The sequence below is a fragment of the Drosophila serrata genome, unplaced genomic scaffold (genome assembly GCF_035046125.1).
Source record: "Drosophila serrata isolate PLE 108 unplaced genomic scaffold, ASM3504612v1 contig_347, whole genome shotgun sequence".
NCBI classification, from domain to species: Eukaryota; Metazoa; Arthropoda; class Insecta; order Diptera; family Drosophilidae; genus Drosophila; species Drosophila serrata.
The window spans coordinates 2,944,922-2,969,561 of record NW_028257245.1 but is presented as its reverse complement, the minus strand read 5'-3'; the positions used below and the strand labels follow the sequence as shown (position 1 = coordinate 2,969,561).

The following is a 24,640-nucleotide window of genomic DNA, read 5'->3' as shown; positions in this document are numbered from 1 at the left end:
GAAAACAAACAAGGGTTCAAAATCGACCGTAGCACCAATTATAGTGCTAACCAAGAGCTATACGTTTCTATTTTTATAAAATTAAAATAAAGTCTTGGCACATGTGTTTTTTAGTTTGAATGCGTACGAATGTCGCATTCGACACCAGAGAATTGCCCATATACTAACAGGCGAAACGAAATGTAATTTTTTTTTTGTAAAGATTACCGTTATTTATTGTTATAAATTTAAATATCCAAATATTTTTAAGAAACATACAATACATTGGAGGCGGAAAGTATTTTAAATATTAACCTTTTTTCTATGGAGAAGAAGAGAAGAAAAAAACAGGTACCGAAAAGAAAGTAGTACCCAAGAAACTGGATAAGTATCTTTATTAATTACAAAACCTCGAAGTAGAAGTTTGTCTGAACTTGTGTTTTGTTTTCCCTGATCCATTTGGTGTACAGGGAAAATAGTCCTTTGGCCATTGGGATGCCATGCAGATTTGCGGAAACTTCTGTATTTGTGATGTCATTGATGGCAAGATAATTCTCCTTTCGAATAAGAACAGAATCAGTGAGAAAACGATCCTATAATTTAGGTAATTTAAACAAACCAGATACGGGCAACTGTGGTTGAGGTTCGAGTGTTCCTTTATGAGGTCCACAGCCATTTTTGCAACGTGGTTGTATCGGTTTTTTAAGACACGGCACAGTTCAAAATTGATCGAATATAGGTAGGGCTGCCATAGGGAGACGCCGTTATTGCTTTCAGTGCTTCGTTTCATTAGCCTCATCCATAACTGCAAGAAAATACTATAATTAACTTGGCCAATTTGAGAAGCTTTTAAGTGGATCGTTTCTATTATTATTAAGCCTCAGAAATGATTCATCTATTTTTATAAATTTCCGAGATTTCCAAAGAATGTTTCTATCAAATCGATCCACCATACTTTCCATACTTTACCCAAATATTATTCATCATGGGCTTGTTTAAGTTATAACGCAATATATAGCTGTTGTTTTTTTTGCTTAGAGTTTTCATTTCACAATAATCCACAACTGCAATGCTGATGTCTTTCACCTCACATGTCAAGTTTGAAAATTTAATGTTCATTCCCTGCAGATTGTAATATTCTGAAGTTGGGGTCAAAATAATCCTTAACTGATGTACTCACTTGTAACTCTATTACACAGTGCAGGTAGAGAAAAAGTCCCAAAAGTTTCCCCATAAAGTAAGCCATTTGATCGCTACTGATGAAGTGATTGATCCCATATTGTAATTTACCTGGTGTCGAAATTATTCATGCATAGCTTAGTTTCAATTATTTAAATAATGCCAAATTCAAATGTTTTCATTTAATCGCATGAGGGGATCACAGTTTATATAGCATAGAATTTTATAAATATAAAAAAAGTGAAAAAGCGAAGTTGGTTAAATCAGGTAAATATCATAATGCTAAAAATCTGCCTAAAAATACCTTATTCACTTTATTCCATTATATTCATTTGATACATACTACACATCCGCATGACTGCCAAAATACCCGTATTTGAAAGTACGATTGCTGGTCAGAAAAAAAAGAAAGTAAAAAACACGTCAGAAACTCCTTTAAATACTAACCGATATTATTTAAATTCATTTTAATTTTATTTATCTTAAATTTCTTAAACATAATTAAATTTTTAGTACCTAATCTAACCTTGAAAATAGGGGCTATTTAATATGCAACTGTTTATAGCCATTTTTAATAATTTCAGAAATTCCAATTTTATTTTATAAAAATTTGATGACTATGTCAAATAGCTTCCATATAAATGTTAAATCGTTAACTTTAACAACACTAACAAAATTAGTCAACATATTACTTCGAAGTTTTTAACATAAATATATGTTATTTATATTGTATTAATTATTAACGTCAGAATTAAGTGGCCCGAAGCTAGATACCTTTCTTGTTATTATCTCATTTTTCTAAAATTTAGAGGTCACCTCCACAAGAATATAAAGAGTTTAAAAGAGAGTTTTAAAAGTAAAAGTTTGTTTGAGCACGCGTTTGGTTTTGTGTTGATCATCTGGTGAACAAGGAATAGAGGCCCTTGGCCATTGGCATGCCATGAAATCTGCTGGAAACTTCGATGTTGCTCAAGTCATCGATGGATTTTTCCTACTGAAAGAAACTTTCTAATAAAATGAAGCCTTCATTTAGTAAGTCCAATACGGACCGCATAGGGGCAACTGTGGTTAAGGTTCGAGTGCCCCTCTATGAGTTCCAAGACCATCCTGGCCAGGTGGTTATAGCGGTTCTTCCAGAAGCGGCACATGTCAATGTTCATGGCGTACAGGAAGGGTTGCCAGTTGGAAGTTTCATTGCTACTTTGACTGCCCCTCGTCATCAGCTGCAAATGAAACAACAAAGAGATGTGGAAATCAATTTAATTTTTAATTAGAAAGGATTTCCATACAGGTTGAAGACCGGTAAGAGCATGCTGTAGCACACTCTGATGCTGTTTTTGTTCTTTCAAAGGGACTTCACTTCACAGTACTCTACCTTTCCCATGCTAAGATCCTTGCTTTCACTGGTCACGTCCGTGAATCGCATTAATAATCCCTGAATAGTATCGAAGTATCCTGAAGTTCAGTTCAGCATATTCCCTAACTCACATATGTACTTACATGCAGCTTTGTCACACAGTGAATGCATAATAATATTCCCAATAATTTCCCGACCAAGTTACCCATTTGGTTGTCACTTCTAAAGTGATATAATACAAATCAATATTGACTATTTGACCCGAAATTCGCATAATTGCAACGATATATATTTGCGCCCAAACGCATTAATAAATAATCAGAGACGAATTTAAAGTATGTATTTGTGTTAAAGTATTTTATTGACTATGTATTAGCTCCTACAATTATTAAAAACACAAGGGACATACTCCAAACTGTAGGAAAATATTGTTAAATTACTAAAAAGTCAACCAGGAGTCACTTGTAAGTAATACTTTTAGATTTGGAAAAATATAGTAATAATAGTTTAGTAATTAATTCACTTTAATGTCGAATGATCCTTCAAATACTCTTCTGCGTAATTATCTTCTTTATGTTGCATTAAGCGTATAAAAACCAGTAAAGATAAGCAAAACGAACATAGGTTTCTATAAAACAAAATACACATAAACCTGGTTTAAACAAACTTAAGATGAGATAAGTTTTAACAATAAATTAAATAATATAGTAAATAACATTAGAAGAGTTTTTGTTAATGCAGGTACCAGCAGTATCTCCATGAAAAATAGTAAATATATTTTAATCTAACCAATTGTAAAAAATATTCATCTAGAGTTTAGCTTAAAATGTTTTATTATTATAAACTTAAATTTTCTCAAATGAAACCTTAAATTGATCATTTGTCTACTGCTGCAGCCTCGATTTGAAAATATGCATATGGGTTCAAAAGTCAATTTTTTGCATACATTTTAATGATAACCCATTAAATAAAATTGTCAAACTAAAAATATATGTATCGAACCATAACCGTAAATGTTTAAAACAGGTAATTTCCGGTTAATTCTTCTTTAATTGTGTCTAGGTAAACATCGTTAGTAGCTCCCATAGAAACGATTTCGAAATAAACAATGGGACAATAAAATAAGAATTAACCAGAAATGACCTGTTTTAAACATTATATATATAAATATATGACATATATATACATATATTCAAGGGTGGTCAAGAGAAATTACACAAATTTACAATTATTTTTACAGCCAAACTTCTTTTAGTTATTATTCTTGTTGTTGTCAGATTTCCATGAAATTTTTTATCGCATAAATTGTTTTATTCAGAAACAAACAAAAAAAAACAAGAAAGGAAGCTAACTTCGGCAGGCCGAAGTTTATATACCATATACAATATAAATTATATATATTGATGTTAAAAAACAATGAAGTAAAACCTGCTTTCATTTTATTCACCTATACATATTATATTTGCAGTTTTACATTCACAGATTTGCTTTTTTCCTCTACATCAAACGATCGTTTGTATGACACCTATATGATATAGTTGTCAGATGTTCATAAAATTTTACACAAAATTTTAGAATAATATAAAATGGCCATATCTCAAATTTGATAAATTCTGCTGAAAACTAAAAATGTTAATTTTTTTTTTTTTTTTAATTTTCCGATCATTCCTATGGCAGCTATATGATTTAGTCGTCCGATCCGGCCCGTTCCGACATATACATATATGAGTGAAAGTATATAGAAGGCTAAGTACAAAGTTTCATTCAGATAGCTTAAAAACTGAGAAAATAGTTTGCGTAGAAACGGACAGACGGACAGGCGGACATGGCTAGATCGACTCGGCTGTTGTTCCTGATCAAGAATATATGCACTTTATATGGTCGGAGGTGCCTCCTTCACTTTTGACTGAAATTATAATACCCTGCAAGGGTATAATAACGGTTCTTATGTAGGACAATATTAAAAGAAACAGAAAATATGTCTGTTTATTTTGGATATAGCTTAATGAACTCAATTCCAGCCAATTGAAAGCCTTCATCGATACCAAAGCAAATCTTTTTAAATATTAATTAAGTAATTTATGAGAGTGTAGCTAAAAAAAATATTGAATTTGAATAGCATTAAACTTAAGACAAAACAAATTATGTGTAAATATTACATTGTAGATGCATTTATTATTTACTTATTGCCTTTTTCTATAACCGTTGACTTTCGAAATCCTTTTTGGCTTGCTTCTGCAAAAAGAATATTTTTTTTGGGGATACAGTTTATTGAATATTATAATTTTACTTATGTACATCCAAATGATTTACATTAAGCATACGATAGTATTTTAAATCGCAAATTCTTTCTAAAGTTGGTCTCTTTACATATTCCATTAATCGGATATTAAACTTGATTTTTTTTTTCGACGTTACGAACTTAAAACCTCAAAGTAGAAGTTGGTTTGAGTTAGCGTTTTGTTTTCCCTGATCCAAATGAGGTACATGACGTAGAATCCTTTGGCCATTGGGATGCCACGCAGCCTCGTGGAAACTTCTGTATTTGTGATGTCTTCGATAACAATATATTTCTCCTTTCCAAAAAGAGAAGAAACAGTGGGAAAACGATCAAAGAATTTAGTTACTTTTAACTAACCAAATACGGGCAACTATGGTTGAAATTCGAGTGTCCATCTATGAGGTCCACAGCCATTTTTGCCACGTGGTTGTATCGGGTTTTTAATACACGGCACAGTTCGAAATTTATGGGATATAGGTAGGGCTGCCATTGGGAGACGTCATTATTGCTTTCACTGCTTCTTTTCATTAGCCTTATCAATATCTGCAAGGAAATATTAAAAATATAATTTCTTTCAAATCGATCCACCGTAATATCGATATTTACCCAAATATTATTCATCATAGGCTTATTTAAATTATAACGCAATATATAGCTGTTTTTGTTCTTTCTCAGAGTCTTCATATCACAATAATCAACAACTCCAATGCTGATGTCCTTTACCTCACATGTCACATTTGTAAATGTTAAGAACACTCCCTGCACATTGTAATATCCTTAATTTGAGGTCAAAATGTACTCACAATATGTACTCACTTGCAACTCTATTACACAATGCAGGCACAGCAGTAGTACCAACACTTTTCCTATGTAGTAAGCCATTCGATCGCTTCTGATAAAGTGATGGGGTCAAAATTAGTGTTTACCAAGCAGAGCATGTTTTCAATTATTTTGCAATTATTCAAATAATAGAAAATATAAATGTTAAGCCATGTTTATTATGGATGAGGTGAGTGGATCACGCTTCTGATCACATTACCAATTTTAGTATATTATAAAAAAACAAGCAAGAAAGCTAACTTGATACCCCAAAGTTTATATACCCTTGCAGATAGAACTTCGATCAGGAGGAATTTATATATAATTTATAATATAATTTATGTTGTATATATCAATGTTTAAAAAAACAATGAAGTAATGCCTGCTTTCATTTCACTCACCTATAGTTATTATAATAATTACACTTTTACATTCACATATTCTATATGTAACGATCGTTTCTACTTGTTAGATTTTAATAAAATTAAAAAAAAATTTAAGAATAATATGAAATGGCTATATCTCAAATTTGATGAAAATCTGTTGAAAAATGAAAAAGTTATAATTTTTTTTGTAAACATTTTCCGATCGTTCGTATGGCAGCTATATGATATAGTTGTCTGATCCGGTCCGTTCCGACATATATACGAGTGAGAGTATATAGAAGACTAACTGCAAAGTTTTATACATATAGTTACAAAACTGAGAGACTAGTAGCGTCCCGACTGTTGATGCTGATCATGAATATGGTCGGAGGTGACTCCTTAAGTGCGTTGCAAACTTCTGACTGAAATTATAATACCCTGCAAGGGTATAAAATCTTATTTCTAGAATTTTCGCCTGATATAAAGACTTTTTGTACTTAAATGATGATTTTTCGTACATACAATAGATTTTATTAAGAATTCAAAATATCTTAAATCAAGATTTCGTTTTTTTATTTGTGAAGAAGATGGGTCTTACTTGACTGCACGTTTAGATAACTTTAAGAATTTTAATGATGAAAATTATATAATGTATTACAATTTATTTAGAAAACCCGAAACAGCTTTTATTTACTTCTTGTACAAGATTTTAAAACAATGCTTTAGCCGCAATAGAAGAGATCTAAAAATGAATGGGAGATAGTTTATTAAATATAATTTTATTAATTTTTATGAAAGAGTAATAAATATAAGCATACCTGTTTATGGGGAAGACAACGAATTTGCCACCCTTAAGCAATAATTATAACTCTTCCCCAATGTGGTCAGCAACGCTTGTGATCCTGCATGCGAATATCTCCTGTCGTTAAGGAGCTGTTGCATTGCTCTTGTAGCCAAGAATGCAGCTGGCTTTCCTACGGCAGCAAGTGTGTCATCATCAGAATGATTAGTAGGATCGTTGACGACGGCAGCTAAGACAGACTGAGGAGTAGACGCACTCGGCAGCCCTCCAGACACGATCCAACCAAGTTTGGTGTTCTGAAGAGTTGGCAACGCGCTATCCAAATGAATTTGTCCCGTAGCCATTATTTCAAAAAAGAGGGCAGCACCAATTATGAGATCTATTCGATCTGATCGATTGAAGTGAGGATCAGCGAGCGATATATTTTCCGGAATTTTCCATGATACTGCGTTTGTATCGAAATGGGGATCAGTGATACTAACATATCAGTCACAACCGCGGAGAATGAGGCACGATAGCTTGCATCCCGGGATTGCGCTAGAATGTCGACTGCCTTATCAGAATTCAAAGATGATTCACCAATCCCAGAGACTAGCGTATTCGACTTTCGATAATTCAAATTTAGTTTGTTTGCTAGGCAAGAAGTTATAAAGTTTAGCTGAGACGCCGAGTCTAAGATTGCTTGGCAAGGCATAAATTCTCCAGCCTTGTTTCTCAAATATATAATAGTCGCGCCAGTAAATCAGATTTATCAAACTGATCTACAGTCTCCGGGTTTATATAATACTTCATCGAGCTCAATTGCCGCAAAAGGGATTGGGCCTTGGCTCGGTAGAAGTCCACGTCACTTGGCGGCTCATTTTGATGCTGAACCGAGTTTTCCGTGTTAGACATCTTTATTTTATCACGCGAAAAGAATTAATAAAGGGAAAATGTCTGACCGCTTCGGTATATAGGAACCCGTTAAGTTTTGCACCGCGCAGATTCAGAGGTTAATCAGCGTCACCGAGATGCAACGGAACCTCGATAATGTTGTTGTAATTGTCAGGCTCGCAACAGAGGAGTTTTGGCACACGCGCGTCTATGCTTTATATGCATAGGTATATATTAGATCAATAGGCGCTATTTACGACGCTTAAGCGCGAGCCACCTTTGTATACAATGTTTGGCACAACACAGCTTTTGTTTAACAGCGCAATGTAACCGAAAATCAGCGGCCGGCTATATGCACTCAGCTTGTTATGTACAAGGTATGTGTGTGAGTTTGCTTGTGTGCTTATGACCGAATGCCAGTAAGCGACAGCGAAGCAAAGCGATTTGTTTAAGCGATATTAAACAACGAACACCGGGTTGCGGCTCCGAACCAAAGAATCACGTCGGGGTCACCAAAATGTTTATGGGGAAGACAACGAATTTGCCACCCTTAAGCAATAATTATAACGCACGAATAGGTTATTATATGCTGTGTATATTTTCGTTTTCACTTCTCTGGTCGGAGCTGCAAATACCGATCGAATGAATGACTAACATATATCAAAACATTTACAATGTAGCTTAGCTTAAAATATAAGGCGACAGAAGAAGAAGAGAGAGAGAAATAGATAAGAAAAGAGAAAAGCTAAGAGCGCAGCAAGTGCAGCCATACACCCATGCGCGCACAATTAGGCGCTAGCGGCCTGCTCCCAACAATACCGGATGTTAAAATTTAAATATAAACTTAGGTTTATAGTTCCAAGAATGCAAATATTTCAGATATATTTGAATATGATAGCCAAACAGTTATTTGTTGCTTTTATTTGATTTTAAAATTTCAAAAAGATTTAAATTGCTTAAAACTTACGACAATATTAAGCTGTATACATGTTTCTATATAAACTTTTAACAATTTACAGATTAATTATATAATTCGAGATATATTTATTCTCGGTATACCAGCAAATAATGGGTTTTAATGCCTCAATTGCTTAGATTATTATACGTCGAAATATGCATCAACGTCGACATCCACATCCATAGCCTCCGAATAATGTTGTTTGAGTTCAGCTCGCTTATGTCCAAAGAAAGCCTTTATTTTAAAATTACGACGCGAGGGCAACAAGTTGAAATGTATCTTGATTGCAATTGCATCTACGTCGACATCCGCATCAACGTCGACATCCACAGCTTCGTCGACATCCACATCCATAGCCTCCGAATAATCTTGGTTGAGTTCATATCGCTTAATGCCAGAGAATGCCATATTAATGCAAATAGTTGAAATGTATCTAAATTATACTTTTATGACGTTTTTTTGGATTTGTATGTATCAGTGTAAAATACTTGATATACTGAGTTAATGCTTTTGTGATTCACTTGTAATATTCGCTGAGTTACGTAAGGGCTGTAAGTGGGGGGGGGGGGACTTTCTGGTATCATATAATATTGAAGCTTACTATTGGGGCACAACAACTTAAGAATTCCCAAGATCGTGTCAGAAAGTGATCCTTTAACTAATAAGTCTCTTCCGGTTTTAGCAAGAAACTGGGTGGGGCATCGAGTCGCCCTGCAACGGTTCAATTTGTTAAAGTTTTTCCTTCATGCAAATCATTATATAAGTGACAGGTTCAACTCCCGGAAATAACTTTTCCAATCCAAAACCGTCCAGTTGAAAACTCACATATGTTTTCCAGTTAGAGGTAGTGCCAGGCATACATCCGCAATATCTTCGTCAACTACTTCCATGGGTTCGAAGCTAAATATAGTATCGCTTTATCCACCATTTCATATATCCGATGGTTCCGATTGATTATGATGAAATTTTTAAGGTTTATGCCAAAGAATTTCATTTTAGAATAAGTATAGGCCCTGAAATTTAAAGCTATTTTGGTTGCTTATTGATGACTATTTATTTTCTTTTTTAATTACTTTGTGCGGTGCATGTACTAGTTTACTACATTATGTACGGAAACTGCCCTTATTGGTTTATTTAGCTTTCGGATGCAATTATTATTATTATAAAAATAAAAACATAAAAATTAAATAAATATTTTTTCTTAAAACTACGTATATTTTTGACAATTCAGTGCGACTGAGTATTTTAAAATTATATTAAGTTCCTCTTAGGTCTCAGCTGTAAGTGTAAATTATGATGATCTCTGTTTTGTAATAGATTAAAATATCAAAGAAAGATTTTATTAAGAGGCCAACGTGGAAATGTAACATTTGAATAACGTAACATAATTATTATAAAACAAGAAAGGAAGCTAACTTCGGCACTGCCGAAGTTTATATACCCTTGCAGATAGAACTTCTATGACTAGGAATCCATACAATATAAATTATATATATTTATGTTAAAAAACAATGAAGTAATACCTGCTTTCATTTCATTCACCTAAAGATATTATATATGCAGTTTTACATTCACAGATTTGCATTTTTTCTTCACATCTAACGATGGCACCTATATGATTTAGTTGTCCTATTTTCATAAAATTTGGCACAAAGTTTAAGACTTATATAAAATGGCTGTATCTCAAATTTGATGAAAATCAGCTGAAAACTAAAAAAGTTATAAATTTAATTGTATTAATTTCTCGATCGTTCCTATGGGAGCTATATGATATTTTAGTCCGATTTTCATAAAATTTTACACAAAATTTTAGAATAATATGAAACGGCTATATCTCAAATTTGATGAAAATCTGTTGAAAAATGAAGAAGTTATAATTTTTTTGTAAACATTTTCCGATCGTTCGTATGGCAGCTATATGATATAGTCGTCTGATCCGGTCCGTTCCGACATATATACGAGTGAGAGTATATAGAAGACTAACTGCAAAGTTTTATACATATAGTTACAAAACTGAGAGACTAGTAGCGTAGAAACGGACAGACCGACATGTCTAGATCGACCCGACTGTTGATGCTGATCATGAATATGGTCGGAGGTGACTCCTTCAGTGCGTTGCAAACTTCTGACTGAAATTGTAATACCCTGCAAGGGTATAAAATCTCATTTCTAGAATTTTCGCCTGATATAAAGACTTTTTGTACTTAAATGATGATTTTTCGTACATACAATAAGATTTTATTAAGAATTCAAAATATCTTAAATCAAGATTTCGTTTTTTTTATTTGTGAAGAAGATGGGTCTTACTTGACTGCACGTTTAGATAACTTTAAGAATTTTAATGATGAAAATTATATAATTTATTACAATTTATTTAGAAACCCCGAAACAGCTGTTAAATGTAAAAATTTAAATATAAACTTAGGTTTAAAGTTCCAAGAATGCAAATATTTCAGATATATTTGAATATGATAGCCAAACAGTTATTTGTTGCTTTTATTTGATTTTAAAATTTCAAAAAGATTTAAATTGCTTAAAACTTACGACAATATTAAGGTGTATACATGTTTCTATATAAACTTTTAACAATTTACAGATTAATTATATAATTCGAGATATATTTATTCTCGGTATACCAGCAAATAATGGGTTTTAATGCCTCAATTGCTTAGATTATTATACGTCGAAATATGCATCAACGTCGACATCCACATCCATAGCCTCCGAATAATGTTGTTTGAGTTCAGCTCGCTTATGTCCAAAGAAAGCCTTTATTTTAAAATTACGACGCGAGGGCAACAAGTTGAAATGTATCTTGATTGCAATTGCATCTACGTCGACATCCGCATCAACGTCGACATCCACAGCTTCGTCGACATCCACATCCATAGCCTCCGAATAATCTTGGTTGAGTTCATATCGCTTAATGCCAGAGAATGCCATATTAATGCAAATAGTTGAAATGTATCTAAATTATACTTTTATGACGTTTTTTTGGATTTGTATGTATCAGTGTAAAATACTTGATATACTGAGTTAATGCTTTTGTGATTCACTTGTAATATTCGCTGAGTTACGTAAGGGCTGTAAGTGGGGGGGGGGGACTTTCTGGTATCATATAATATTGAAGCTTACTATTGGGGCACAACAACTTAAGAATTCCCAAGATCGTGTCAGAAAGTGATCCTTTAACTAATAAGTCTCTTCCGGTTTTAGCAAGAAACTGGGTGGGGCATCGAGTCGCCCTGCAACGGTTCAATTTGTTAAAGTTTTTCCTTCATGCAAATCATTATATAAGTGACAAGTTCAACTCCCGGAAATAACTTTTCCAATCCAAAACCGTCCAGTTGAAAACTCACATATGTTTTCCAGTTAGAGGTAGTGCCAGGCATACATCCGCAATATCTTCGTCAACTACTTCCATGGGTTCGAAGCTAAATATAGTATCGCTTTATCCACCATTTCATATATCCGATGGTTCCGATTGATTATGATGAAATTTTTAAGGTTTATGCCAAAGAATTTCATTTTAGAATAAGTATAGGCCCTGAAATTTAAAGCTATTTTGGTTGCTTATTCATGACTATTTATTTTCTTTTTTAATTACTTTGTGCGGCGCATGTACTAGTTTACTACATTATGTACGGAAACTGCCCTTATTGGTTTATTTAGCTTTCGGATGCAATTATTATTATTATAAAAATAAAAACATAAAAATTAAATAAATATTTTTTCTTAAAACTACGTATATTTTTTGACAATTCAGTGCGACTGAGTATTTTAAAATTATATTAAGTTCCTCTTAGGTCTCAGCTGTAAGTGTAAATTATGATGATCTCTGTTTTGTAATAGATTAAAATATCAAAGAAAGATTTTATTAAGAGGCCAACGTGGAAATGTAACATTTGAATAACGTAACATAATTATTATAAAACAAGAAAGGAAGCTAACTTCGGCACTGCGAAGTTTATATACCCTTGCAGATAGAACTTCTATGACTAGGAATCCATACAATATAAATTAATTAAATATATTTATGTTAAAAAACAATGAAGTAATACCTGCTTTCATTTCATCCACCTATATATATATTATATTTGCAGTTTTACATTCACAGATTTGCATTTTTTCTCCACATCTAACGATGGCAACTATATGTTATAGTCGTTCGATTTTCATAAAATTTGGCACAAAGTTTTGATTTGATGAAAATCTGCTGAAAAATTAAAATGTTATAATTTTTAATTGATTTAGTTTCTCGATCGTTCCTATGGGAGCTATATGATATAGTAGTCCGATTTTCATAAAATTTTACTTAAAATTTTAGAATAATATGATGTGGCTATATCTGAAATTTGATTAAATTCTGTTGAAAACTAAAACTGCTATAATTTTTGTTGGAAAAATTTTCCGATCATTCCTATAGCAGCTATAAGATATTGTCGTCTGATCCGGCCCGTTCTGACTAACTGCAAAGATTTATACAGATAGCTTCAAAACTGAGAGACTAGTTGCATAGAAACGGACAGTCGGACATGGCTAGATCGACTCGGCTGTTGATGCTGATCAAGAATATATATACTTTATATGGTCGGAGGTGCCTTCTTCACTGCGTTGCAAACTAAACTGAAAATGACTGAAATTTTTATACACTGCACATATATGGGATATTTATACATAAATATTTAAGCTCCTCTGAAAACTATATATATGAGATAAAAATACTCTAAAATAATGCATAAATAATACTTAATAAAGGATGAGAAAAGATGAAAATATATTGAAAACAGGAAAATCAAACATTTTTTCTAATTATTGCCGTGGCACCTAGTTTTGGGAATGGGATAATTTGCAAATCTGATCAAAATGTGTAAAATTTATACTCTTTTACCTTACAAATTTTGATTGAAACAATAATAGTACAAAGAACTATAAAGAAAATTAAGAGAATTATACTGTAATGATTTTTTAAGTAGACTTTTCGAGATAAGTAAAATGTGAAAAATTAAATTTGTGCATTTGAGAGAGATATGAATATAAATGCCCAGCGTTGACTTAAAAAGTGTATACCCTTGCTAACATCAAGTGGAAGAGCATTTTGTTGACAAAGTCACCCTGTATTCCGATTTGAACCGCGCCTGCGTCATTGTCGCCACGCTGCTGATAGTTTGATGTTTGTTTTGCTTCCAATGCACAGTGGGGCACTCAATTCCAAAAGAGCCAAACAATTTGAAAGAATTGTACTATATTGTACTATATTTTCAATATACAGGAGAGACCAAATTTTACCCTTTCTGTTTCCGATCGAAATTTCGATATTTTTCACTTAGGCAGCCCACTGTGCGATGGGTTAGTTCTCAAAAACCTCTGACGGTGGTGAATATTCCGCGAGTGGCGGTGGCACCTGGCACCTCTCGCCTTTTGGCTCAGTCTCTGGCCAGCTTTAGTGGCATCCACACACAGGCCCGGGAATCTCAGAGGGGCAAGTTCAGGGCTCCGAAGCTCCACCAAAGCCAGTAAACAATGCCCAACCCACGGGTGTAGGCTCAGTGCGAATCGAGTAAATCGAGCGAATCGAGACCCGCGAGAATCGCAATTCCGGTTAATTGGTCACCAGAGATGTGAGTACACACAGGAAGCATATCCGAGGAGGGAATCCATGTGACTCGGTTCTCCCTTTTCCAGTTTGTAGGTCGCAGTTCGCAGCTTCCAGTTCCACAGTGGCAACATGGAGAAGTCATTGGCCGTAACTCCCTGGAAGTATGGCCTCTTGGCCACTTGCATTCTGATTGTGGTAAGTGCAAATAGGCCTCGACCCAGACCTCTCCCCAATTCCCTTAGCCTGGTCGACAATGTGTCTGCTTGCACAACACTGCGGTGCTGCGAAAAAGAGCAGAAAAATCAATAATATGCAAAAGGTGCCTGTGCTTTGCCCAAGAGAGGAAGTCACTTGCTCTTGCCTAAAAGTGCCGCTAAAGTCTATTAACAAATTGATGCAATCTTTAAAATATATTTTTATGCATATAATATAATTGTAACCTGTTCATAAATTTACATAATTCAGGCGGTCGGCTTCTTGCAACGCAATTTTATGAAAAGAAAAATGTTTTACGCTTTTCCCCGCATTCAAATCGATTTGGCTGTTTACCAATGGGCTTAAAAGGTTGACATTGAAATAAATTAACTAGTTAATATACCAATAGTAAAGGGACTAGTAAGCTGGCACACAAATAGGTCAGGTTGCTTCTTAAAGCTTGGAAATTGCGCTAGTATTTTGTTTATGCATTTTAGGCATGCACAGGCATTCGTTAAATAATATCTATAAACAAATATTAAATATAGTTTCCTGAAAGTACTATTTACGCTACGACTTAAGTTAATGGCTGTCATTTAACTCTAAAAAAGTCTCTATTTAGCCTCCAGAATTACCATGTAAACGCACTGTTTGGTTTTAAATATTCTATGCACACAGTTCATGTGCAGTAAATTAATCTAAATTGATGGCAAAAATATAAGAAAATAATAAAAAAAAAATTAATTATACATTTTTTGAAATTATCTAGTAAAATCATTTATTCAATTAAGATTTATTGTCGTGGAGGTAAACTTTTACATTAATTTTCACCATAACTAATAACTACTAAGGATACCTTATATTAATATGTAATTAATTATCTTCCAGACGTGTAATGTGTTCTTTTTCTCCTGCGGAGTGGTCACCTGGGGCTCGGCTGTTTCTGTCTACGGCAGCTATGCGGCTGCCATCTGCGGAGTGGCCGTCTTCGGAGTCGCATTCCTGGGCATGTACGTGGCCCTGAAGGTGTCCTACAAGTATTCCATATACGTGAGTATACAGGCTTAGATGGTATCGCTGTATCTTAACCAACGGTGCTTTAGTATCTGATGTGCAGCGGCCTGGTGATTGCCGCCCTTGGCTCCTATCTCTTCACCTTCACGGCAATGCGGGAGCAGCTGATGGGCAGGTTCGAGGAGCGCATGCGCAACCTGTTCGAGCAGAAGACGCACAGCGATGACCTGATGCAGCCGGTGCACAGCCTCTTCGGCTGCTGTGGCCTGGAGGGACCGCAGGACTACCTGAAGGAGGAGCACGGCGCCCTGCCCAGCAGCTGCTGCTACGCCTTTGACTGCTCCAAGCCGACACATGTCTACGAGGAGGGATGTGCCACTAAAGCGGCCGGAAACCTGAGGATGCAGGCGGAGCTTAACTACTACAGTTGCATGGCAATAATTGCCCTCGAGGTGAGCTTGACCCAGAGTGCAACTAGAATTAAATATATATAAAATTAGGGAAGCCTTTTTGAAGAATTCCATTCTTTGAAAAACAATAATATACTATTAAAAAAAGTTGAATATTAAATATAGAACAAGAAATTGCAAATAGAACTAAAGTTCACTTCGGAAAGCCGAGGATTTAGCCATGTTTGTCTGTCCGTCCGTCTCTCCATTTGTTCCTCTGTTCATCCGTGTAAAATTACAGATCTCAGAGATTGTAAAAGTTGGCGTTACCAATGTTGGTTACAACATTTACATCTATTTGTCATACAAATTGACTATTTCAAAAATCATCATCATTAGCATTAATCAGGAAAATCGGATTAACGGTAATTGATATAAAATAAGACATTGTAACCGTGCTGTTGAGACTTATTTTAGATAAAATCTGATAATAAACATTGGAGTTATTAGATAATATACTTTCTGTATACTTTGAACTTCTGCAACATTTACATTTATGTTGGCAACATTTACTTTCGCAAGGCAACATTTTCTTCCGCCTTTCGGTCTGTTTAATTTTAGGTTTTTTCTTAGATTTGAGCATAATTATACAAAATGAATTATTATTTTAATTTCACTCACTCGATTGTCGCTTTACTACTTCTTATCTAAGGTAGAGATTGTGTTGTTAACATTTTATTGATTTAAAAGAAAGTTAATTTAAATTCCACAAAAAAATAATATTGAACCAATTTTAATTCCAGTTCATGGGCCTGTTCACAGCCTACTATTTGGGCAAGGCTCGCAAGTATGCCAAAACCAAGATCAAGGATGAGGAGACCCCCATCAACGAGTGATGCTCGAGGGACATCCCCGCTTAATGTTGCTAATACAAGTTAACCAAATTAGCTAATTTGCCATTAGAGAATAAATACTTTCCATATGCTAAACGAGAACCTCGCAGTTTCATCTCTCCGCAAAGAACCTGGCAGCATTGGCAGCGAACAGAGCGATTCTTCGGCATCAAAAATCGAAGATCGGCAACTGAAGAGTGAGGTCATTAGCTATCCGAATTCATTCGCATTTGGGACTCCGATCAGGCTGCTTCGTTCTGCCAATAGCTTCCAGTTTTGTGAATTTCAGTTTAAGAGCGAAAGGATATATCTCCCAATCAAGATGGGCTGTACTTCCGGTTGTGTCAAGTGTTTTCTCAACACCCTCAACACTCTGTATGCGGTGAGTTATTTGTATTAGTTACAACTGAAGGTTGATTAAAAATCCAGGTATATATCAAAATATATATGTACATACATTTGCTTTTGCTATATTATATGCAAAAACAAATACACAAATCGAAAATTCAAGTACATATTCATTTGCAGTGGCTTGACATGCAGGGTTCCATTCAGGTTTTATAGAACCGATAAGTTGTTTTGGCAGCCATCGTTAATGATATTTCTCGTTTGTCAGAAATGCGAACCATTTGGCGCACTTCAATGGCTTTTCCCCTCTGAATTTCTATCATTGAATTCACTTTGTTTAATTGAAAAATACTTTATGGTCTTAGCCTAAGTTGCAGCCTTTTTATACGTATTATCACAGAAGCATGAAGAGAGAGACTATGACTTTTGGTATTGATTCACAGAAACTTGTTTCAAGCTTGTTCCTTAAATAAATTCCATTGATTTGGCTTAGGATTCGGTAGAGGTTAGCAACCTAGCTATTAATAAGCAGAGGAATTCGTAATATAAACGCAATAAAAAAAGAACAAAATATATAAAGTGATTTCATCGGAGTCTAGTTAAATGCTAATGTTGAATATTAGATATTAATAATTTCAAGCGTATTTACTAAAACTTGTAGGCTTGTATATATTTTAAGGAAAAATTTAATATAACTTCTAGAAACTTGAACGTCTTTACGAGTGTATACCTAGCAGAAGATAGGTAGTATAATACATAAATAATAAAATATAATAAAAAAACACCCGCCTGGAGTCACTGACACCGCTTGCGATTGTCCAAAAGCTAATCTCTTCTGCTTCGACCCCAGCTCTTGGGTCTTTCATTGATAGCCATTGCGACGATCACCCTCTCGAAGGCCCCCCTTGCGTACATCGTGTTCCTTTATGGCCTGGGAGGCATCATCTTTATCTCCTCCATCCTGGGATGCTGTGGCATCTGCCAGGAGAATGTGTGCATGACCGCAACGGTAAGTAAATGAGAGTAACTTCTTCCTCGTTTACTGTTAACCAAGTTTGCTTGATATTCTAGTACGGCTTCCTTCTGCTGGGTCAACTGGTAATCAGCCTGTTGGGCATCTTCGGCTTCAAGTTCAGCGAAGAATACATTGAGAAGTTTGCCGCCGATGAGGTTCAAAGGCAATGGGATCAGGAGCTGGTGGAGCCCGGGGCCATGGACATCTTACAGAAAGTGGTGCGTATGCAATCTATTCAATGAATAATATGGGAATAAAACTTAAAAAGAAAGCTAGCTTAGGGACGATTAGAGTTGTACACCTCAAGTATGGCTATATTGTATCTTCTAATTGAGATTTTCATAAATTAAATTATATGGTGTTATTTATGACTTTACCTAATGCATACATGAGCTATACAAACCTTTTACTCTGTGGGTTTAGGGTATAAAAATTAACAAACTAGTTAAAATCGCCTAAAGAACAATGATTTTTAAGCGAGATCCCAAATAGTGTCTTTGTTTATATGGGTAGCGCTATAATGTTTATAATGTTATAGCTATATATGTTATGTATATCGCCCTTCCAATACTTACTCTCAAGCTATTCCAGAGATTTCGTCATTGTAACCACCCAGATAGGCACAATATAAATTAATGTAGGAAGTAGGGATTTCGCGGTATCGAAATATCAGTATATTTCATGTTTATTATACACGAAATTTGTACCTCTTCTTGTACTCCCAAGCCCCTTGTCACTTTCCAGCGCAACTGCTGGTATTATCTCGATCAAAGGTGATGAAGTGCTGGTTGAGGTGATATGTGATACCTAGGTCTTACAGTCGTTTAAGGTTTTACTGTATGTGCCCTCTGAACTGAGCGACTAGTTACTGTGGGCGTCTACCATGGAATATGTCATATCAGGCTTTCCACTAAAATCCTAAAAATGTATATACAGTTCTTGGGTCCGATCCAGAAGTTTATAGTTTAAGCGAGTTTCAGTTTTGCAAGTTTTGGTTTCATGATAAATATTGTTTGAATAAAATAAACTTATAAATATTTATATAACATAAACAAACACGACCAAATCGTTATCACTTAGTTTTACCTATGGGCTTCTAGCCTGAACAATTAAACCCTCAACCCTTAAGTGATGCATTTTTTTATCCTATCACCCCATTTACTTTCTAGTACCAATGTTGTGGACGGAACAGCGCCGACGACTATGTGGCCATAGGACGCTCTACACTTCCGGCCAGCTGTTATCCCGATGAGAACACCCAGAAGCCCCACTACCTGGATGGATGCATCAAGAAGTCCACCCAAAGCTTTGTGGTGCTCTTTAACTATAGCAACGACACCAACTGGATCGCAGTGGGCATAACCGTGAGTCTATATCAATAATTGTATGTAGGGTAGGATCTAACAGGAGTGTCTTCTTTCAGGCTCTGATGGTCATTGCCGCCTTCTACTTGGTCGGACGTTTCCGCAAGCAGCGCATTCGTTACCATTACTAAAACTTTGGACTTTTGTTAATATTGTACAGTTGATTTTACAGCAAAGGGATGTGAATTTTTGGACTATTAAATAAAAATTGTTTAAACATCTTTCGAGCTTTAGTTTTTGCTTTTTTAATAGTTAACTGAACTCAATATCTCTGAAATCGGGTTAAATCCGTTCTGGTATGAATATCTTTCAAGTTGTTATTAAACATTATAATTTTTTTTTATTTTGTTTTTGATTTTATTATTTTCAAAAAAGTTAAAGTAAAAGATTGCCATATTTCAAGTTCTGAATGTAAAGGACAAAATCCAAGTAAAAAGACTAGTAAATTAAGATAATTTTCTCTAAGATTACACTAGAAATTTCCAAGTCTGAATTCTGTGACACTCTTGACATATATATCCAGTGAAAATAAAGCAGTCCGATCTTTAGCTGAATCATTTGTGATTCTTCTCACAAAATCGATCCGTGCGTGATCTTGCTATAGTTTTGCCTTGATTTATGTACTTTAAGCAACAACCTGAGTTAAATAATCTATTTATGTGTATGTATTAATTTTTGTTCTATTTTCATTTGTTGATTATTTTATGTTTTGAATACTAATATTGGATTTGCTAATTTTGGCGATAGCTTGATAAGTAATAGTTTGAAAACTCAAGAAATGCAATATATAATTCATACTTTTATAAAGCACTGTATTAGCAACGATTCTCTGAGCTAATCTCTCGTTTTGCTGATGGTGGCGTCATTCAATCTCAATTGTCTGACGCCATCGAGCTGAATCAATCTCAAAGGTATCAATACGATCGATCGCGAGTAAATTGCTTGGAAAGGGGGAGCGATGGGGCTTGACTCCCCTCTCCCTCCCTCAGTTAAACATCTGGCGAATGGCGCTACGCAGGGCTTGCTGCCGCGGAGCTTACTCCACAACTTCGGTTCTGTGGGGCATAACCAGCTCCGTGCTCCCAGACCCTCCCCCTCCCACTTTCCGTTTGTTTGGCTTCCGAATGACAACAACGGCCATAGAGTTGGGTCTCTGGTTTTGGTTTTTTACGCGAGCATGTTGTTGCCTTTGCCTCTTGACTTTGCTCTTTGTGTTTGCCCACTGGCCGTGTATGTGGGTACAGTGGATACTATATGTTGACGAATTTTTCTAATATGAATTGTTCTAGAAGTGGTAAAACATCGAGAGACTTATGGTGAAAGTAAATAAACTAGACTTATCTATTGATTTCACACGGACAGTATTAACATTTGCTGCGAAGATAAAAACTCATCTACAATATTTAAAAGAAAGGGTATCAAATTTAATACTCTTTTCTCTTAATTGAGTTAGTTAAGTTACGAAATCTATAATTCTCGACGAGCAGCTAATTATAATCAACTGTGTTTTAAGTTTCAGATATAAAGTTTTTAAAACTTTCAAATAGTTAAATATACTCTTAAAATTGCTGTGGATATTAAAACCAATATTTTTGATAAATATTCGAATATAAATAAAATAAATAATATAAATTAAACTTATTAGTTAATAATCTTTACAAACTTTCAAAAGATTTGTAATTGATTTTAAAATCCTATCCTGCAGTACCATTCATAAGTAATAACTTAACAGAATTAGTGATAATTTATAATCATCATGACGTCCTATAGAAAATTCATGATATTATATCAGTGACAAAATAAATAATAATTAAAAGATATTAAAAATTCATCACCATTTATGGAAAAAATTCAATAAACGATTAATTAAAATTTTCATCTAGTATTTATCAAAAAGTTATCAATATTTCATTTATTATTCCACAATATTTCGTCACTAAATTCAGCGACACTTTATTCATTTTCATTGATTATTCATCAATAAATCATGAACATTTAATCAATTATTCATCAATGATTTATTAACATTTTCATAGAATTTTCATCAATAGCTACAATCCGCCTGTATTTTGTTTTTTTTAGACCTTGTCCTCGGAATTACTGTCAGAGCTTTAAGTCCCGCTATCATAGGCTCCACTGTACCGGCATGCTAATGTGTGTGCGTGTGGGGTTTTTTGTTTGCTCTAACAAACGCCGCTAGACGGCAAATGTGGCGGAGCTTCGGACCCGCTCGCCTCGGATCGGATCGGATTCCGGGCCAGAGAGTTTTGTGGCGCGCTCAGTTCCCCTGTGACCGTAGCCGCAACAGTGCGCACTCTTGCACCGATTCTAGTTATCCGATTCCGATATTCACTCGCTTTTCGAAAGGTCCGCCGCCGAACTGTTGCACGTGCTGCACTGCGTCTCGATTGCAGCATTCCCGCCAGAGGCCAGCATTCAAAAAACTAATAGAAAACCGACAAAATGGGCTGCGCAACGGGCACCATTAAGTACTCGCTGTTTCTCTTCAATGCCTTATGGGCGGTAAGTAGAGCACCGAATTCGATTTGGCGCACATATGGCGCGTTTTAGAGTTGGGATGATGATGATGATGATTTGGTAATGTGTGGCCCCCAGCTAATAACGCTGCGGCCTGAAGGCGCTCTGTGCTCGTCCACCTGGCCAGAAGATGATATCATCTCCGGTGCGTGCTGGCTCTGACTACACTTCGCGCTGTTCGTGTGAATCGTTAGCCAGCGTCTATTGCCAGTGGTGGCTTTGCATTCCCCGCGTCCAGAGGAGAGCTTCGCCAGAGCGGCCAAGATGCGTCATGCAGGCGGCTTTCGATATACATATGTATAAGCCGAGCGTTTAAAAAGCTAATACGAGCGGAATATGCAAACCGGATTAGTCGGAGACAATAGCGATGAAAACAAAAAAGTTGGGAGGGAGCAGCAAAACTTTCTGTGGCCTTCAGAAGGCCACGGGAGAGTAACTTTATTTGGATTTTCATTTTGGTTTGAAACAACATATACGTTGAAACTTTTAAAAATAATTGCTAATGCTTTCAATAGCTTAGATTTATTAAGAATTTCATTTTGATAAGAACCATTTTGGCTAATACTTTGTCGAAGTTATTTATTAGTTTCACAGAATGTTTCCCTTGAGGAATGTTTTATCAAAGATAAAACACATAATACAAACTTCAAAGTGGGAGAAAAAACAGAACCCAATTATATATCGTGCATTTATGTATATTGGTAACGCCCCCAATATTTAAACATATTTTAGATAGAGGTACAGGCTTTCTTATCTCCTGTTTGGTATCATTAAAAATTCAATATTTTATTTTGTGTGCAATTTTCTCTGATAATCCGACAGATACTTGGAATTCTTGTGCTTATCTTTGGCGGCCTCAGCTGGGGAGGGATGCCGGATGAGTACGCCATCGGAATTTTGGTTTTGGGCGGCATTATCCTGATCATCTCACTCTTCGGATGCTGTGGCGCTGTTCGCGAGTCGCCGCGCATGCTCTGGACGGTAAGTATCTTACGGATTGCTGATGCAATCGAAGGGAAACAACGTTATGAGTAACTATTTGCGAATTTCCCACAGTATGTGTCACTGCTGCTGGTGTTGCTGCTGCTGATGGTGGCCTTCATCATCCTCAATCCCCGAGATGTCTTCAAGAAGTACGCAGCTCAGAAGGTCGAGGATGATTGGAACCAAGAACAGACCAAGCCCGGTAGCATGGATCTCATTCAGAGGACGGTAAGTTAAGGATTAGGTCACATCAGACAGATATCCGGTTAATCCTTTCTACTTTCAGTATGCCTGCTGTGGTCTCAATAGTCCACAAGACTATCTGTCCATCAACTTCTACAACCAGACGGTGCCCAGCAGCTGTTGCAAGGAGCTCAACTGTGTGAATCCCCTGAATCTCTACACCGACGGTTGCCTCAAGAAGGTGGAGGAAGCCTTTGCGGACGAGGGCTCCACCACGAGTTACCTGGAGTGGGGTCTGCTTGGCTTCGATGTTGGTTTTTCTACTTTCCTTTCCCCGAAAAGCACTTACCTAATTGCACTTGTTTTCCTCCGCAGGTGGTCATTCTTCTGCTGGCCGTCGTCTTGGCCATCCATTACACGAATCGTCAGCGACGCTACAACTACTAGAGCCTAATTACCGCCTAGCAAATCAATCTCTCCGACTCCTACCTGCGTCAGTCGTCAGCGTCACCCATGTACCTTGCTGTTAGATCCACCAAACATTGCGGGTGGAAGCCACTTGCCAAGCAACCGAAGATGCCTTAAGCGTTCATGAACACAAGTTGGTTTTGAAAGTCGTACCTTCATTCGAAATATTTTAATTGGAACTACATACATTAAACATGTGTTTTGTGCAGTTTCTTACGAATACTTAGATTAGCTTTTTGAATGAGTTGAAAATAAAATTTAAGTAAAAAACAATTCGATTAAACTCCTTGGAAGGGAATTCATTATTGTTTCCACTTTGTAAATATAATTTTTTACTACGAAATTAATTTTGAATCCTAATTTTGTACACATTTTTTAGGTTTTTAAAATCTCTCTAACAACTCTGTACTTTCTTTTTGTACCTTTCACTGCTATATCCAAATTTAAATTAATTTTATTTCAAAACACACCTATTGCACTTAGTTTTTAGAAGTTTTTCTCTATTAGAGGAAGTTGGCCATTGGAAAGCTCGTTGAATCAATAGCTGAAACGACAGACTTCTGGTTTGCTGTGTGCATAAGAAAGCAAACCAGAGCCAGTCCCAAACATAATTAAGCCCCAAATGACGCCTCCTCACCACATATGTATACATGTGCATGTATATTTACGTATGTACACATGTAAAATGTGGGAACAGTACGCTCTCGATACACTGAACCAACAAGATCCTAAGCTTATTCAATTGGCCTTTAATCCCTTTCCTAATTTAATTTTATAAAAAATATCATGTCTTTCAAGAATCGATATTGGGTTCAAAAAGTGTTCATCAATTAGGGCATTTACTGTACATAAATATCTGTGTGGGTGGGGGGTGCTGATGGCTTGGGGAGTGAAAAACTGAAAGGAGAGGGAACCAAGGGGAAATTCTCGACTCCAGACATAACAACGATAAACAAACTCGAAAACAAAACGGCTTAACAGACCGAGGAGAGAGGAGTTGGGGCTTGGAGCAGAGAGAGCGTGACTCCAGATTGAGG

The 24,640-nt window shown here is 35.7% G+C and overlaps 5 protein-coding genes and 1 pseudogene across 7 annotated transcripts; 3 read left to right on the top strand and 3 right to left on the bottom strand.

Moving 5' to 3' along the window:
- Positions 1-247: 247 nt before the first annotated feature.
- On the bottom strand, positions 248-1,624 carry LOC147642845 (uncharacterized). The gene is made up of 5 exons (XM_086838504.1): positions 1,606-1,624; positions 1,160-1,269; positions 949-1,101; positions 599-784; positions 248-536 (listed from the first exon to the last, which is right to left on the bottom strand). Exons 1-5 carry the CDS (start codon positions 1,622-1,624, stop codon positions 381-383), a joined length of 624 nt encoding a protein of 207 aa, XP_086694630.1. The 3' UTR covers positions 248-380.
- Positions 1,625-1,966: 342 nt separating this feature from the next.
- On the bottom strand, positions 1,967-2,850 carry LOC110189705 (uncharacterized; annotated as a pseudogene). Its single transcript, XR_015272845.1, has 4 exons — positions 2,659-2,850; positions 2,451-2,593; positions 2,208-2,403; positions 1,967-2,152 (listed from the first exon to the last, which is right to left on the bottom strand). The product of XR_015272845.1 is annotated as an uncharacterized LOC110189705 (transcript).
- A 1,914-nt stretch (positions 2,851-4,764) lies between these two features.
- LOC110189701 (uncharacterized) lies at positions 4,765-8,350 on the bottom strand. Of its 2 annotated transcripts, XM_086838116.1 has the most exons (5): positions 6,799-8,350; positions 5,613-6,722; positions 5,403-5,555; positions 5,154-5,339; positions 4,765-5,091 (listed from the first exon to the last, which is right to left on the bottom strand). In XM_086838116.1, exons 2-5 carry the CDS (start codon positions 5,676-5,678, stop codon positions 4,930-4,932), a joined length of 567 nt encoding a protein of 188 aa, XP_086694242.1. In that variant the 5' UTR covers positions 5,679-6,722; positions 6,799-8,350; the 3' UTR covers positions 4,765-4,929. The 2 variants fall into 2 exon arrangements, with proteins under 2 accessions (XP_086694242.1, XP_086694241.1); XM_086838115.1 differs by having other exon boundaries at positions 5,154-5,555.
- A 5,693-nt stretch (positions 8,351-14,043) lies between these two features.
- On the top strand, positions 14,044-16,805 carry Tsp42Ej (Tetraspanin 42Ej). Its single transcript, XM_020959689.2, has 5 exons — positions 14,044-14,234; positions 14,299-14,407; positions 15,296-15,457; positions 15,511-15,873; positions 16,614-16,805. Exons 2-5 carry the CDS (start codon positions 14,342-14,344, stop codon positions 16,704-16,706), a joined length of 684 nt encoding a protein of 227 aa, XP_020815348.1. The 5' UTR covers positions 14,044-14,234; positions 14,299-14,341; the 3' UTR covers positions 16,707-16,805.
- Positions 16,643-19,651, top strand: Tsp42Ek (Tetraspanin 42Ek). Its single transcript, XM_020959379.2, has 5 exons — positions 16,643-17,085; positions 17,902-18,060; positions 18,123-18,284; positions 19,236-19,430; positions 19,490-19,651. Exons 1-5 carry the CDS (start codon positions 16,792-16,794, stop codon positions 19,559-19,561), a joined length of 882 nt encoding a protein of 293 aa, XP_020815038.2. The 5' UTR covers positions 16,643-16,791; the 3' UTR covers positions 19,562-19,651.
- Positions 19,652-21,615: 1,964 nt separating this feature from the next.
- On the top strand, positions 21,616-23,876 carry Tsp42El (Tetraspanin 42El). The gene is made up of 5 exons (XM_020959378.2): positions 21,616-21,953; positions 22,791-22,949; positions 23,025-23,180; positions 23,239-23,445; positions 23,511-23,876. The coding sequence occupies exons 1-5, from the start codon at positions 21,894-21,896 to the stop codon at positions 23,580-23,582; spliced, it is 654 nt and encodes a 217-aa protein (XP_020815037.2). The 5' UTR covers positions 21,616-21,893; the 3' UTR covers positions 23,583-23,876.
- The last annotated feature ends 764 nt before the right edge of the window (positions 23,877-24,640 follow it).